We start from the raw sequence: 15,956 nt of genomic DNA, 5'->3' as shown, positions 1-15,956 counted from the left end.
TAAATTATTTTTGAAAATTTAAAGATGAATGAAGGGTAAAATAGTTTTTTTCACATTTCTGTTAATGAACGTTAATAGTAAGAAAGGATTTGTCAATTATCAAAAATCTTAAGGGTACTTTAAAATAATGTGTATTATATGTCATATAACTTATTTTAAGGTGATTCAAGCCTCCCCACTAAAAAATAGCATTTTACATGAAAGATTAAGGGTTTGTTCTTTTCCTCTTATCTCTTATCTCTTAAAGTGCAACCATACAACTTTTTATTTTTCAATTAAATCTCCAAAAAAACAAACAAAAACTCTCATATATGGGGTTAAAATGGATATTTGATAATTTTCAAATTTCAGAATAACATTCTCCGTATTCAAAATTCAAAGGAAAGAAAAATTCATGGACACCAATATATCATGACTACCAGCTTTGATCTGAGGCAGCGGTCTTTAGTCTGCCCCCTAAACCTCTGCTGGCTTAGGTCAAGACCGTCGGCTTAGACATAAAAGACTGTCGCCCTTAAAGGTCGATCCGAAACGGTTCAATTAACTCTAAAGCAGTGGTACTACGTCAGAACCGCCGGCTTAGATCGTATTTGACTGCCACCTTAGGTCAATCAAAATTTTACCTACCTTTTTAAGTGGCAGTCTAAACCACAGGCTTAGGTTCTATTTGACCACCACCTTAGGCCAATGAAAACTCTAGTTGACTTCTTAGGTGGCAGCCTAAGCTGCCGGCTTAGGTCCTATTTGACCGTTACCTTATAGCTTGTTTATGGCTAAGCCGACAGTTGCATGACCACCGGCTTTGATTTTTTTATTTCTACTAGCTTAATTCCATGACAAATCTCAATTTAATACTTGTTTGATACAAATCTCATGACAATTGATAATGAGATACATAAAAAATGTAATTAAAACAAAAATCTATTAAATGAATTATTTATTATTATAATATCCAAAACAAATTGTTTAAATACAATATCCAATTGATGTATAAAAGTACAAGGAATTAAAAAAAAAATCCAATTTCCAAGATAAGATAACATATCTTCCAATGCAAATCCATTTAACATAATGGTTGAACCTGCAAACCATACCATATAAATTGTTAGGGAATGGATTATGTTTATCAATAAAAAATTGGTCAATGCTCAAAATACAGATCAAGTAAAATGAAGTGAAAATCTTTAAAAGAATATTGTTTTCTCACTTTGTAAGGGCTAACTTTAGCCAACTTGGATGTTTGACACTTGAGCTACAAAAGAATGTTGATTTAAGTTATTTATAACATCAAAATTTTGCAACTGATGACAATTCAAAAAATGCAACTAATAAACAATTTAAAAAATGAATTGCATGGATAGAATGGGAAATGTTAATGGATTGAGGTGTTAAATCATCCTTGAAAATTTGACTAGAGCATTCCTAAGCATAAAAGGTTATATTATCTGTGAGATCCTACAAATGTTAGTACAGATAGGGGATGCAGTTAGAGTTGAAATCCTAGGGTATTACAAGGGTTGAAGCTGGTCAAAAGAACCAAATTAACGAATAACATCATTGAAGAGGATTTAAAAGTGGTGGTAGAGTGGGTTTGTAATGAAGACGTCCTTGGTAGTACAGGCACATCATGAGGGAGATTCCCGAGCTAAAAAGGGACAGGTTTGTTGTTGTTCAGTGGACTTATAGAACTGCAATGGGCTGGCAGATGGTTAGCAAGACAAGGGGTTGAAAGAGAGAATTTGGTTCTGGGGAATGGTTATGCAACTCATTCTCTGAGCCATGATACAACTCATTCAAAGGGGTCCAGCAAATTGGTTACCCAATTTAAAGAAACTCCACTGCATTAGAACCAGGCCCTCAGACCAAGCCCTTTCAAATTTTAACATATGCCTAACCCAGGCTTACCCAAGTTGCACCCCTTAGGCATTCAGTTCTATGCCATTCCTCCACCCACATCAATCCATTAAGCTCCTTTTCTATTCTCCAAACTGCCATTCCACAAGTAAAAAGGGAACAAAGTAAAACTTGAAGCAAAATTATTCCAACTTAATCATATCTATAAAGCCTTATTCCAACAGTAATAGATTTAGATACACAAGTCCCATTTCACTGATCTGATCTGTCAAGGGACAGCAATTTTTTATTGCAAATGACCAAAAGATATTTAACTAATTTATATAGAGGGCTTTGTATAAAACATGTTAACTCAGCCCTATTATAAATTCTTATGTATAATTTGGCCCCATATCTTGTGTTAATTCAAGACACGAAATTTGTCAATAGCTACTTCATGGATTTATGCAAAAATCAGGTATAGATACTTGATAGCAGCAAGAGCTCCTCCTTGACAAGAGGAGTATTTTTATTGGAAACCCACTCTTGAGCTACTCACGCAGATCGGACAAGAGAGACATAAGCAAATAGACGACCTAAAAGACAATCCCTTGCTTCCTGAAATTGCATAAAGAAGGAACTGAAAAATATCACACGCAGAGAGTGGCAACTATATACCAGTATTCTTCAAAGCATGATTTAGCATGCACTTGCCGGACCCTTCATTGAAGAAGAGACCTCTAACAAATTAACTATTAGTTTCATCAAAGACTCCACTCTAATGCTAGGAATAGCACCAACTACAACAGTCAACCCCAATGCAAACCCTTATCTCGCACACTACTGAAACATCACAATGTTGACAACATGTCTTAAGTCAGCTTATGAAATTGCACAAATAAGTGGGCTGGTTATAACAGTATTTCAGTAAATCAGCATAACCAATTAGAACCCCAAAGAAAGACATAAAATGAAAAAATTGCAAAAATGTATTATAGTTTCAACATGTCATATGTATCTCAACCAATCATGCTAGATATCTGCCACTAGTGAACAATCAGTAACCATTAGATTAGTTTCTAGTATAACTTCTCCAACTAGAGAGCGTATTCAGCTTAATACAACTTGCTTAAATCATACTACTTAAAGAGACGTTGCATAGTTGCATGTACATTGTGAAAACAACATAACCGTCCACATTTGACAGCCTGTGCTGTCCACAGGGCTATGTTTGCATGACATGTTAATCCACACAAACTCCATGTAATGGACTAATGGTAAAGGCACTGGATGCATGGCTGTGGGCTTATGTTTCACACAGAGAGCCTATGGAAAGCCCAGGCTGTCAAACATGGACAGCCAAATGTAGCAGCAAGCATTAGTCAAGGAGGCAAATAGAAGAGGGGCCCAAACATTCGAATAAAATCAGGAGCAGGTAAGTTGTACTAGACTGCCACACTATCTCAAGATACCCCACTGGAAAATAAAGAAGCTCCACTTCTACCTCAGGAAGAAGTGGAAGCTCCATAATTGTTCCACATGAGCCATGATTTTAGACCCACTCACACACAACCACACATTCTAACAAAATAACCCTGTGCCCCAATCTAGCAGAAGAACATGGAACTGCTCACGTTATCATGAAGCCTAGGAAATTCGACCATTGGGAGGGCTGAAGGGATGGATAGTTGGATCTTTATAAAATGGAAATTCGCTGCTTTTTGCGGGCATGCATATTAGAACATGCCATACTTGAAGACAGCAAATTTCTGCATTTATCCCATGGACAAATAGTATGCCACTTTATGACATATCATTTTGAATCCAGATAAACTAGTAAATTTCAAAGCATTTTATGGCGCCACAGTTCACATGGGGTGTGGTGACTTTTCCGTGCAACAATCACCATGAACTTTGGAGCTCACTTCTCATCTAGGAACTTGCAGGCCTGAAAACAATAAAAAGAGAACCAGAGAAAAAGTTCTTATATCCATTTCGTCAGAGGCTCTTTCCAAAACTGTTGACAAAAGGGGCAGTTGTTTTAGCAAAAGTAATCTCAATGATTTGACCCAGTTCAATGTTCAGGACTTGGTTGAATTGTGATTCGCCGACACCATCCCTGATTTGGTATCTCAATTCCTTTTTGTTCCCCACATTTGATTAGATCTCTAACAAGACTGTGTATGTAAGCTAAGAAGTTCACAACAGCCCAATGTTCAACCTTTGATGTTTGAACAAATTTCTGCTCATAAACAGGTTAGCATCAGAACCATGATTTGGTATTTCAATTCCTATTTCTTTCTACTTATCCACTGGTAAAGTCTTCTCAAGCAAGACCAGGACCTCCACAATGGGTAGAATGGAGCTAGCTTAAATCTTACTACTTAAGATGCTGAAACCAGGTTCCCTTCTCAGCATCCTATTATAAGAGGAGCTATAAGGAGATCAAAGCTTTGAGATTTAAAGCTTGTTTATAATATACAAGTGTGTCATCCAATAATTTTACACACACACCCCATTATTTGGTTTTATGGTAAAATCTTGGGCTGACAAGAGTGAGAACATGGATTTCAAGTGACCACTTTGGGCTAAAAAAAATGCCACAGCTAGATCTGTATCCAGTCTACTATGTATGTATGTATGTATGTATGTATGTATGTATGTATATGTGCACTTAGGAATACCGGTCCACAAAGCCTAGATCTGTACTGCTACCAGATGTATCAGCAATTCACATGTTTATGCATCTGATTTGGTAGCAGATTTGGAATCCCTGTATGTAGAATGTAGCTTCTAAATTTTCATGGTCCTTCCATCTACTCTCTAGGCTCGAAAAGTCTCCTACCTTAAAGCCTTATAGTAGGGCCAATATCTCTGCCCCTTGTTGCTGTACTCTCACCATCTGAGCCTGAAATGTAGCAATCAGATCTTTCATTGTTCCCTTGAAGGCTCTTCCCATCCTTGGGGGTCAGGTTATAATGGAGCAGCCATGAATGTTTAACATTTTTCACTGAATACTGCTATCATTCTGTTCTTCCTTGTAAATCAATCCAAATTGTTCAAATGATACAAACTCAGGATAATGGAAAAAGGAAAGTTCCAAATAAAAGATTGTAAATGGACCACTCATAAAGTTTTTCCTCACAGGCATTAGTTCTGGTACAGTCATTCGATAGCCATACTTCAAGTTCAAGTATGCTGTGACCGCAGTTAGAGTCAGTGATCGAACTGTCTACCTACAAAGTAGAGTTGATCAACCATTTCTTTCTATCACTTAACCTCTTTGTAGGATCTTATTAGCTACTACTTGTTAAACTTCTAATGTGATTGGTATTTTTAAAGTACTGTGATCCGGAATCACCATTTTTTTCCCTTTCTTTTTTCCTGTTTTAACTTCAAAATTTTCAGGGAAAAGTGAAACAAATTGTTGGATCTACCCTCCGGGATTTGAAAGAGGACAAGTCAAGTCTTATAACAAATTTTGAATCAGATAACTCAGCAGCAGAATATGCAAACCTGTACAAACAGGATGGACTTACAGGTGGTAATGTAATAATGTTGGGAGCAGATGCATTGAGTATGTCAGCAGCAATTGAGGCTTTGCATGCCTATCCGGGTAAGATGATGATTACTATCTACTTCTGATGACTGACTGAATTCCCCTCCCTCATCTAATTCTCTCATATGGTTGAGATGCTATCGCATGGTATTCTGTCTTTGACTTGGAAGTCCTGTTGTTGCGAAAACTGTACTTATTTATTGAAATTTTGGTGTGTGAGAGATTAATCCAGGTTGATACTGGACAGCAGCCACTTCATATTATGTGTGTGTGCGTTTTCTTCTTTTTGTTAAGTACTTAATTACTGTATATGGAACAGTAATTTTGGTGTGAGAGATTAATCCAGGCTGATTTTTATGGCATTATGTTTTCAAAGATGGACAAATGGACCTTGAAAAGCTCAAAGATGTTGTACGTATTGTTGGAAAACAAAGACTTGTATTGGATCTAAGCTGCAGAAAGAAGGTATGCAAATTCTACCTTTCAAAACCACTCACAAACACATTTCTGAAGCCAAAGGAGTTCCTGTATCCACTTAAATTTTGACACAATCAGGTAAGCGTTCAAATACGGAGGCATTGCCACAATGCACCTTAACCTTCCGGTTGTTCACCTCAATGTCCTGAAAAATTTTAGGACATTAAACTAGGAAATACAGAGACAGATCAATGCCTTAATAAATAGACTTAATGAATAAGTACCAATATTAGGAGAATCAAAAGGTAACGATGCATATAAATCAACTAATGATAAATTCTTAAAAAAAATATCTCTAGAAACTAAACTAACAAAATAGATGGACTACAGGAAAATCTCTTTTGGACCTTCCTAATCTGGTACTAGTCTTGAATTGAATTTTGAGCTAACTAGAGCAATTTGTTCTTGCTTGAAATCTTAAAAAAAAAAAGGAATAAACAACAGCAGCAACAAAATACAAACGATAGCAATACACAATAGCAGCAGGAGTCGGACAAACAGAGAGAGGGGTTAGAGTTAAAGCCAGTTTTGCTTTACCGGCAGTAGCAGCAGGAGAAAGGGCAGCGCCGAGATCAGCCATGTCGAATCCATCCATGTTATTACTCGTAATGGCAAGTGGAAGGCGTAATATCAACAAAAAACCCTCGAGAGTTTAGAGAAAAAAAAGAGGGAATCAAAAACACTAGAGATGAGTACCAGCAACAGCAGTAGAAAGACGAGGGAAAGGAGATAGAGGACGTGAGTTGCGGAAACAAAAAGAAGATCAAACTCGGGAATCCAAAGGTTTTGGCATTTTAGGTTTTAGACCGGCTCAAATCCGGTTCAAACAATAAACCCTCGTGCATGGTGCCAAAGACCGCCGCACAGCTTTTGTTTTCATTTAATTTAGGGCCCGTTTGGGGTTTTTTTTAGAAGGTTTATTTGTAGAGCTGACAGTCAAAAGATGCATTTGAGCTTTTGACATAAGACCTAGGCAGCCTTAAGATAGTTTGGCGGACGTACATCTTTCCATGCGGAAAGACGCACCAAACAGGCCCTTAGTTTAGCAAGTAGCAGTTTTTTTGAGAACCCACCTTAGCTCTCTCCAAGACGGTGGTCTTAAAGAGCACTGGCTCTAAACCGCCGCCTTATACTGTTTTTCTTATAGTGTAATTATTACACATTCAGATATCAGACTTCAGAGCAAACGAACATGCCCTTATATTGGCCTATACAGTATATCTTTTGTAGCATAAGCCTTGAGGCATGACACGTATGCCTGGTCTAACAAGGGTCAGAGCCTCAAACCAAGACCTTGATGCTTAAACTCTTGTCACAGCGTATGCTCCATAACTCTTTCCTTTTTTTTTTTTGGGTATTCGGTGCTATGTGCCATTAATAACTTCCCCTTGGCCTTTTTTTCCCAAATTGCTAGTTGTGGGACTTGATTCCATATCAACACTAGAACAAACCAGTTAACACACCAACGAGCCAGTCCTTATTGGTTCATGGCTCAAGAGTTGAGCCTTCAAAACCATGACTCAAGAGTGTGTTTGGTAAGATTGCAAATGTAGAACCAAAATATATTTGTAATCCAATTCAGTTTTGCAATTGTTTGATAAGAAGAATAGGACGTCGCTTTTGCATTCAAAACGAGAGTCAAAATTGATCAATGTAAAATAGGTATGGTTCAGTCTTATAATCCTTGTTTGTACCCATATGACAACTAAACACCATACAAAATTTATCATGCAAAACCAAACCAAATTTGCATTCATACGTTTTTTTTGGCCAAATTCGCATTTATGTCAATACATATGCCTTTTACACTCTTAGCCAAAGCAGCGGAAAAAGAAAATGTTTAAGTAAATATAGGTGGCTGAGTAGCCTGAGTAGGCATGTCTAAAGATCCTGATTAGAATCAGAGTGATAATCCATTCTATGGAATTAGCCAGATCCTAAGTTTGCAAACGATAAGTGATCAGCAATTCAGCATACCCCATGAGGTTTTCCAAATGAATAACAGGGGCTACGACCAAATAATAGAAAATGTTGAGTTACAGCTCTCGAACTGCAAAAAGCATTTCAATGGTTGAATATGTTATCCAAAAACTCTTTTTTTTTCCGGTGGCAATTTCTTAATTCTGGGGTATTCAATTCTGTACCAACTTAATTCAATTAGACAAAGAGTCGACCTAGTTTAAAAGTTTAATCAAAGGGCCCTTACAGGCTTACACTTTTAGAAAAGTTAATCACATCAGACTATTGCCGCATAAGTTACAAATTTTAATCCTGGGTGGAACTGACTCACATTGAAGTCCTTGTGACACATATAGGGAAACAAATAAATCTTTCTGTTTAAGAGACAGAAACCTATTTCTGCCATACAATCAGTTTTTCAATCATGTCACAAGATCTAAAAAGGTTTAATGATTTTTTTCCTGATCTGATTACACAGACAACCTCTAGAGAAGCAAAACCCAAAAGTCACGCTTTACAAAGATAAGGAGTGAGCCTGGACCAAACTCACTACTCAATAGGAATCATCACCTCATTTCTCCTCAAAGGAGGCAAAGTCCAAGGTGGATTATACCTTGCTAGCAAGAACTTCCCAGTAATCTTATACCCATCTCTCTCCAAGCTTTGCTTTAGCTTCTCCACTTTCTCCTCCACCACCTTATCTGTTGCCACTCCTGAAAACTTCACCACCCCGTACTTCCTCTCCCCTTCCTCCTTGATCACCACCCTCTCGTCAGTTGGCTTCGGAGCCTCCTCTGCCTTGGAGTACTTGGACGGCAACACGAATTGCATCGCCACCATCTTCTTTTCACCGTCTTCACCGCTCTTGGTGACGACCGGTGCTGTCATGGCAATCTTCTCAGCAGTGGTTTCCGAAGTTTGGGTTATAACGGGAGCTGTCATTGCAATCTTTTCAGGCTTTGTGTTTTGTGGTTTGCCCAAAGCGCCAATGTAGTTGGCTAAAACAGTGAAGCCGCCGTCAGGGTTCCCTCGAAATTCCGACGGGTCGTAAGTCACTTCTGCCACCACTGAGGAAGAGTACTTCCGAATTTCATAGTCTGTGGAGGATTGGAGAACTTCAAATTTCGGTGTTTCCACAGTGATTTTCCCAAAGACCAAACCCATCTTTCTTATTGAAATCGAAGAGGTAGAGTGAAGAGAGAGCGGGGCACTTGAATTGAAAGCGAGCTTTTTAAGAAACAGAATGACTTTCTACGTGTGGATTGAAAATTGAGATTGCCGCAGCAGTACAGAAGCTGAAAGAGCGGTGGAGTGTCTGGTCTTTATAAAGAGGGAGTGACGGAGAAGATGAGATTTCCTGGTCGGTTTCTTGGGATTCAAGTATTCACTGTATATGAATCTCTCAGAAGGAGAGGATATGTTTGGGATGAGAGGCGGGAATCATCAGATGGTTTTTGTGGACTCAGAGCTTCCACGACTCATGTTTTGACCTTCGAGAAGTTACGTGCCTAGCCTACGTGACTCTGGGGTCTCAGCTCTCAGGGATATTTGAGCCTCATCGCATCGTTTTTGGGTACAAGGTCGCTACGGATCTGTTACAAACAAAATGTGTACAACGACCTACGTAACCCAACCAAAAGTAAAACATCACCATCAAATATAGGCAATCAAAAGTTCAAAACTAAAACCGTCAGATTAGGATCCTTATGATAGTAGATTCACCAAATAAAGCACCGTTTTCTGTCCGTCTATGGTCTACCATCCTTATCCTCACTCTGAGGCGAGTCGAGGGGTGATCATGGGCTGGGCCGGGCGGGCTTTGCACCTGTGATAGAGGACTATACCCTAGGCCCTGGTTCGGGGCCTGAAACATAAGCCCTGTTCCTGTCCTGATTTGGGCCTATAGCTTTTAGGTACAAAATATTAATTATGTTATATATTATATTAAGTCAATTTTCTTTTTTTGAAAGATAAATAACTATATTAAAAAGGGAGAACATACACAAAGCTCTCAACTCTAGGGATCCCAGTAGGGTAATCATTTAATACAAAAAAAGATTGTAAGTGAGTTTTTGGCTTTGCCTTCTGAGATACCTTATGAGACGAGATATTAAAGTTCCTATTTACAAACTGAAAATTAATATTAGCATTCATATTTGAAATTAAATTCCTGGTTCTCATCAAAAGCCAAAATGATAGAACCAGGGAATATTAGTATTTTTCTTTAAGGCTAGCACTATCTGCATCTAAACATATGCAAATTCCCTCATGACTCCAACTTTGAAGCTCTATTAAAGTCTGCATAATTGCAAATAATTCAACTTGGTCAATAGAGGTGGGTTGTGAATTTCGGCCGCCAAATAATCTTTAAATATAATTAGATCAATAGCATTGGAAATGGATAACTGAATTCTATGGTTCTCAGAAAAAATATTAGCTGAAGTAGGTTCATGCAATAAATCCATGGAATGTTGAAACATTTGGTTGACAATATTAGTAATTGTATGTGGTAAAAGTTGTCTATTTCTAAAGCATTTTTTCATTTCTAGCATACCATATGAAATAACAGGCAATCGTTATCCACCCTAAGATTCTCAAAAGAACTTGATTATAAGAAATTTGGTCATATAAATTGTTTATACATGAAATCCAAGATCCTTGAAATATGTTATGCATTCGTAAGTTCCAAGGATTTCCAAACAAAATGGCCTGAGAAAATTGACAGTGGACAAAGAGATGCATGAGAGATTCTTCTTCCTCATTGCACAAAACATAGAGTTTGTCTGAAGATTCAATAAAAAGAAGATTCTTTACCAGAATAAAATCATTAATTACTTTCTAGAAAAATAATTGATAACGCGGAGGAATAGTAAGTTTCTAGATTTTAGATAAACAGAACTTGAGATCAAAGGATATATTTGGAAGGGGAGTTAATTGTTTCTTTTTGTATTCCTCCTTTACTGTATATTTTCCAGATTTGTGACTTGTCTAGACCCAATCCATTTCATTGTTTGAGGGGAAAATAGGTGTTCCCCTCAAAGGATATATTTGTATTCCTCCTTTTTTAAGAAGAGAGAACGAATTAGGATAGTATTCCACTGGCCTGAAGTGATCAAATGAGAAATATTCATATTCTAAAGCTGAGGAGATAAGGGAAAAGATATCCAGTAGAACTTATTATTCAGTTGGATCTAAGGAACCTGATGAACAATAAAGGAAGATTTCTCATTTACAAGATAACCAATTTCTGAGGCTAACTCAATAATTTTTGGGCAAATAATTTTTCAATAGATGGAACCTGAAGAGGTCATTGAATAAGGTATAATGTTATGATTTTCGAGATATTTTGACTTCCAAACCTGGCCCATAACTTATGCTACTCATTTAGATACTTCTAGTCTATTTTCGTAAGAAGGGCATGATTTATTAAATTTAAAATTTTGAATCCTAATCCTCCATAAAATTTGGATAACATGAGAGTGTGCCAAGAACACCAACAATAAGGGTGTTTTTAAGAAGAGGAAACATCCCACCAGAAATCTCTAATTATTTTGTTCATGTGGTCTATGGTTTTCTAAGAAAATTCAACATGACTCATGGAATGGAGAGGAACAGCTTGAAGGACAAATTGGATTAAAATTTTGGGAAAATTCCTTATCAGTGCCTTGTACTTTGGCTCGAGTGACAATTTGGTCCCCGAACTTTAAAATGCGACAATTCAGTACCCAAACTTTCAAAATGTGACAATCCAATACCCAAACTTTCAAAATGTGACAATCCAGTACCTGTTGTTAATCAGTCCATTAATCAACCGCTAAGTGACATGTGAAAAATCAAAAATGCCCTAAGAATGCCATCTAATTCTCTTTATCAACCATCCAAATATTGACGATAAAATGAACAGTCCCAAATTCTAGATTCTTCTAAATAGTCACCAACTTTTTGAATAAAAGAGGCTAAAATTTGGGACTGATCAGTTTTTTGTCAATGTTTAGATGGTTGGTAAAGAGAATTAGATGGCATTTGAAGGACATTTTTTACTTTTCAAATGTCACTTAACGACTTATTAACGGACTAGTTAATGACAGGTACTGGGTTGTCACATTTTGAATGTTTGGGTACTGGATTGTTGCATTTTAAAGTTCGGGACCAAATTGTCACTTGAGCCAAAGTACAAGGTATTGATCGGGAATTTTCACTAAAATTTTCTTTCCCGCTTGACTAATTGTTGAGGCTCTCCAATTATTTAACTTGGACTTAAAATTTTCAAGAACATAGTTCAGCCTATCATGCATATTATGGAGCCAAAATAGTGGAAGACCCAAATATTTGGAGTTCCTATTAAGAGGGCCTATATGAAGTTGCCATCTGATCATGCATTGATGCCTTGGATGAATATTTTTACTACAAAAAACACCAATTTTTTCCATGTTGATCAATTGACTAGAGGCATATTGAAATTTAAGAAGAATTTGATTTAGATTATCTATGCCTTCCCTATGGGCTCGGAGGAATAACATCACATCATCTGCAAAAAATAAGTGGAAAATTTTTGGGGAAGAAGCAATTATTGAAATGCCTTGTAATTTTCCCTCCTGTTCCGCATGAAATAGAAGATGGGATAAACCCTCCATAGCTATTATAAATAAATAGGGAGGCAAATGATCTCCTTGTTTAAGCCCTCTAGAGGGACAAAAATGTCCTTTTGAAGTACCATTTACCAGTACTAAAAGGAGACTGAAGAAATGCATTCTGTTATAATCTAACAAAAGTCTTTGAAAAGCCAAGAAGAGATAAAATTTTCAAGGGAAAATTTCATTCAAGACTGTCATAGTCTTTTGACATATGTAATTTTAGTGCGATAAATCTTGTACCTCATTTTTTGTGCTTTAGGTAGTGGAACATCTCCCGAGTGATAATGGAATTGTCAAACATGTGACGACCCGGAACAAAAGCTACTTGATTTGGGGTAATACATTTATCTAGAAGAATACGGAGTCTGGAGCCTATCAATTTATCTATCACTTTGTAAATGACATTACATAAACTGATAAGTCTGTAGTCCTAGACTTTTGTGCATTCTATTTTTTTAGGAATAAGACAGATGAAGGTGTGGTTCAATCTTTACAGAAGTTTCTTATTTCAAAAGAATTCTTGGACTACCTATATTATTTCTGACCCCATCATATCCCAACACTCCTTGAATACTATAGTTGATATTCCATCTAGCCCAAGAGATTTCAGGCTTCCTTTATGAAAAAGGGCCGATTTGACTTCGTTAAATGAGGGAATATTTAGGAGCATATTATTTTCCTCTTCAATAATTATCGGATTAAATAATTGTGATAATTCCTCTATTTAGATAAAAAAAAATAGTCTATAAAAATATGGGCAATATCCTCATGAGAAGATTTCCAATTATTTTGGTCATCCATAATTCCTTTAATGAAATTCCTTTTCCTCCTAAACAGGGTACTCTTGTGGAAAAATTTTGTATTTTTATCTCCCAAATGTAACCATGTGTGGCAGAATTTTTGTCTCCAAAAGCTTTCAATTTTCCACATAGAAGTTTCATACTCCTTATACAAGCTAGTCAAGATAGGGGAATCCTCAAATTGTTTAGCCTGTATGATTTGATCTTTAGATTTTTTTTTTTTTTTGTCTTTTGGCTCTATAAAGGATTGTCGCCTCCAATTGATTAAATTCTTCTTTATTCTATCTAGCTTTTGAGTTAGTCTATAAGTCGCATGTCCATTGATTTAACAATTCCAACAATCCTTCAAAAGTTGTTTACAAGAGTTGTCAACTAACCACATCTCATAGAATCTAAAGGGTTTAGGCAGATTTAAAATCTGAGGATTTAGATTGAAAAAGAGGGGATGGTGATCTAAACCCCATCTAGAAAGTCAAATTTCTTAAAGTATCCCCTGATTTAAGAAATTGATTATCCCTATTCTTATTATTTATATGTTGTCAAAGTTACTTTTAAGTTTCCTCACAATTGTCTAAACCTCCCTTATCATTAATTTTCCACCACACTCCATTCACATATGATATCACGTGATTAATTTATTTTTAAAATATTCTTTCTCCGGCATCTTTGAAGCCTGAAGGTAAATTTTGCTTGTGCTCCAAGGGAAAACAGTGAAAGAAGACGGAAGGGAAAGAGAAAAAGGAAATGGATGGTCTTTGTTTCCCTATATTAACTCTACTTTTTTTTATTTATTTACGGTTTCAAAACTGTTTAAAAAAGGAGATTCTAATTTTTGGAACGTATTGGAGAGATGCAAAGAGTTTGAAAGAGCTGAAGAAGGCTATCAATTTTGGGTTAATGATGTCGAGATCTTAAAACAGAGCAGCCATCGATCCCCACCGCTACAGTTCCACTGTTTCTCTCTCTCCTTCTCCCAAGCCCTTGCTCTCACTCTTCTCGTTGTTGATACCTCACCTAATTTCCTAGTCACTAAGCATTTGGTAAAGACAAAATACAACCCAAAAGAAATTTGATTACACCACTTCTTTTTATTTTTAGTTTTCATTGCCAAGATTGGGTAAACCACTTATCCTTGCAATAAATGCTTAAGCTACTTCATTAAATCAACCATATCACCCTTTGAACAGTTTCTTACAACTTTGCATTATCTCCCCATAAAATAAAGTATATAAGTACGGAAATATTCTCAATGCAAGCTGTAAAAGCTATTCGAACAAGCATTTCACTGACCCAAATCGAACTCTAACGACCTGTGGAGAGAAGAGACTCTACAACCGATGATTGAGTGATTGTATGCTTGTAATCCCTAGGGAAGGGCAGAACATACTAAACTCGTAGAAGCTTTCACCGTGAACATACATAAGACTACTAGCAGTCTAGCACTAACCAACGGTGTATTCAAAAGAAGAGCTTCTCCCTTCAAAAACTCCAATACATGTCGCATGTTAAGCCTAGCAGTTGGAATGAATTACAGCAAAGAAGGCTAGCTTCAACACCAAATCCATCTCCTCAACTACATAATCACCCCCCTCCCAAATTTGGATCTGATGTCTCAAGAATTGTCCCTCTTCAAAACGACAACACCCAATTAACCAAAATAAGATCTTTATCATCAGATATGATACCAGTGGTTCTATAGGCCTTTTCCCACAAGCCACTTCAAGAATAAAAGCTCCAAAAGCAAACACATATGTACTTGGAGCCGGTTTAATAGTTCTAGTGATCTCTGGTGGAAGATAACCTAGTGTCCCCATCACATGTGTTGTTTGAGGATCTGTTCGTGATCATATAACCTTGAGAGCCCGAAATCCCTCTAACCTACCATTAAATTCTCTATCTATCTAATAAGACATTGGTGCATTTTACATCTCTGTGAACAACAATCTTCTCCCAATTTTTATGTAGATAAAATAGTGTGGATGCTACCCCTTTGATGATTCGTACACTAATAGAAGCTCTCCTTTACGCCAACAATAGCCTATAAGAGTTGTACTAAGTTCCAGTTTCGCAATTAACCGGTGGTAACAATATTGACAATGAATTCTGTCATTCCTTGCCTTGATTAGGGGTGAGCAAAAGAAAAAACTGAAAAATCAAAATGACCGAAAAAATTAACCAAAACCAAACCGAAAAAACGGTTAATTGAACCAGTCAGTTTGGTGTTTTTAAAAAACCAAAGGTACCAGTTCGGTTTCAATTAACCAAGATAAAAAAAAAAAAAAACGACAGCTAACCTAACTGACCAATATACATGTTTTTTCTATATTATATATATATATATATATATATATATATATATATATATATATATATATATATATTGTAAATTAATAAATATGCATTATATGTAAATATATATGTATAATATATTATATATTATTTATTATTTAAAATATATATATATATATGTAAATTAATAAATATGCATTATATGTATAATATATTATATATTATTTATTATTTAAAATATAATATTTTATACATATTTATAATATTTTATTATATTTTTATAATATATTATAAAACTAAAAAACCAAAAAATTGATCAACCAGTTAACCGACTGATTCCGGTTCAATTTCGATTACCAATTTTCCAAAAACCGGTACTACTGATTCAGTTCAAAAAAAAATATC

The 15,956-nt window shown here is 36.2% G+C and overlaps 1 protein-coding gene and 1 long non-coding RNA gene across 2 annotated transcripts; both read right to left on the bottom strand.

Annotated features, from left to right (window-relative positions):
* Positions 1-905: 905 nt before the first annotated feature.
* LOC148870730 (uncharacterized) lies at positions 906-6,640 on the bottom strand. The gene is made up of 4 exons (XR_016106480.1): positions 6,407-6,640; positions 5,873-6,014; positions 1,208-1,252; positions 906-1,081 (listed from the first exon to the last, which is right to left on the bottom strand). It is a non-coding gene; the product is annotated as an uncharacterized LOC148870730 (long non-coding RNA).
* Positions 6,641-8,181: 1,541 nt separating this feature from the next.
* Positions 8,182-9,324, bottom strand: SOUL-1 (SOUL heme-binding family protein). Its single transcript, XM_088967134.1, has one exon. The coding sequence runs from the start codon at positions 8,990-8,992 to the stop codon at positions 8,378-8,380; it is 615 nt and encodes a 204-aa protein (XP_088823260.1). The 5' UTR covers positions 8,993-9,324; the 3' UTR covers positions 8,182-8,377.
* Between the last annotated feature and the right edge of the window lie 6,632 nt (positions 9,325-15,956).

This window comes from Nelumbo lutea, chromosome 2, assembly GCF_056320005.1.
Source record: "Nelumbo lutea isolate HS-2025 chromosome 2, American lotus-T2T, whole genome shotgun sequence".
Classification (NCBI taxonomy): domain Eukaryota; kingdom Viridiplantae; phylum Streptophyta; class Magnoliopsida; order Proteales; family Nelumbonaceae; genus Nelumbo; species Nelumbo lutea.
Note: the sequence above shows the minus strand (reverse complement) of the source record. Positions and strands in the feature narration are given on the sequence as shown.

Coding starts and splice junctions, on each gene's coding strand:
- SOUL-1 (XM_088967134.1), bottom strand. CDS start 8,992: ATGGGTTTGGTCTTTGGGAAAATCACTGTGGAAACACCGAAATTTGAA.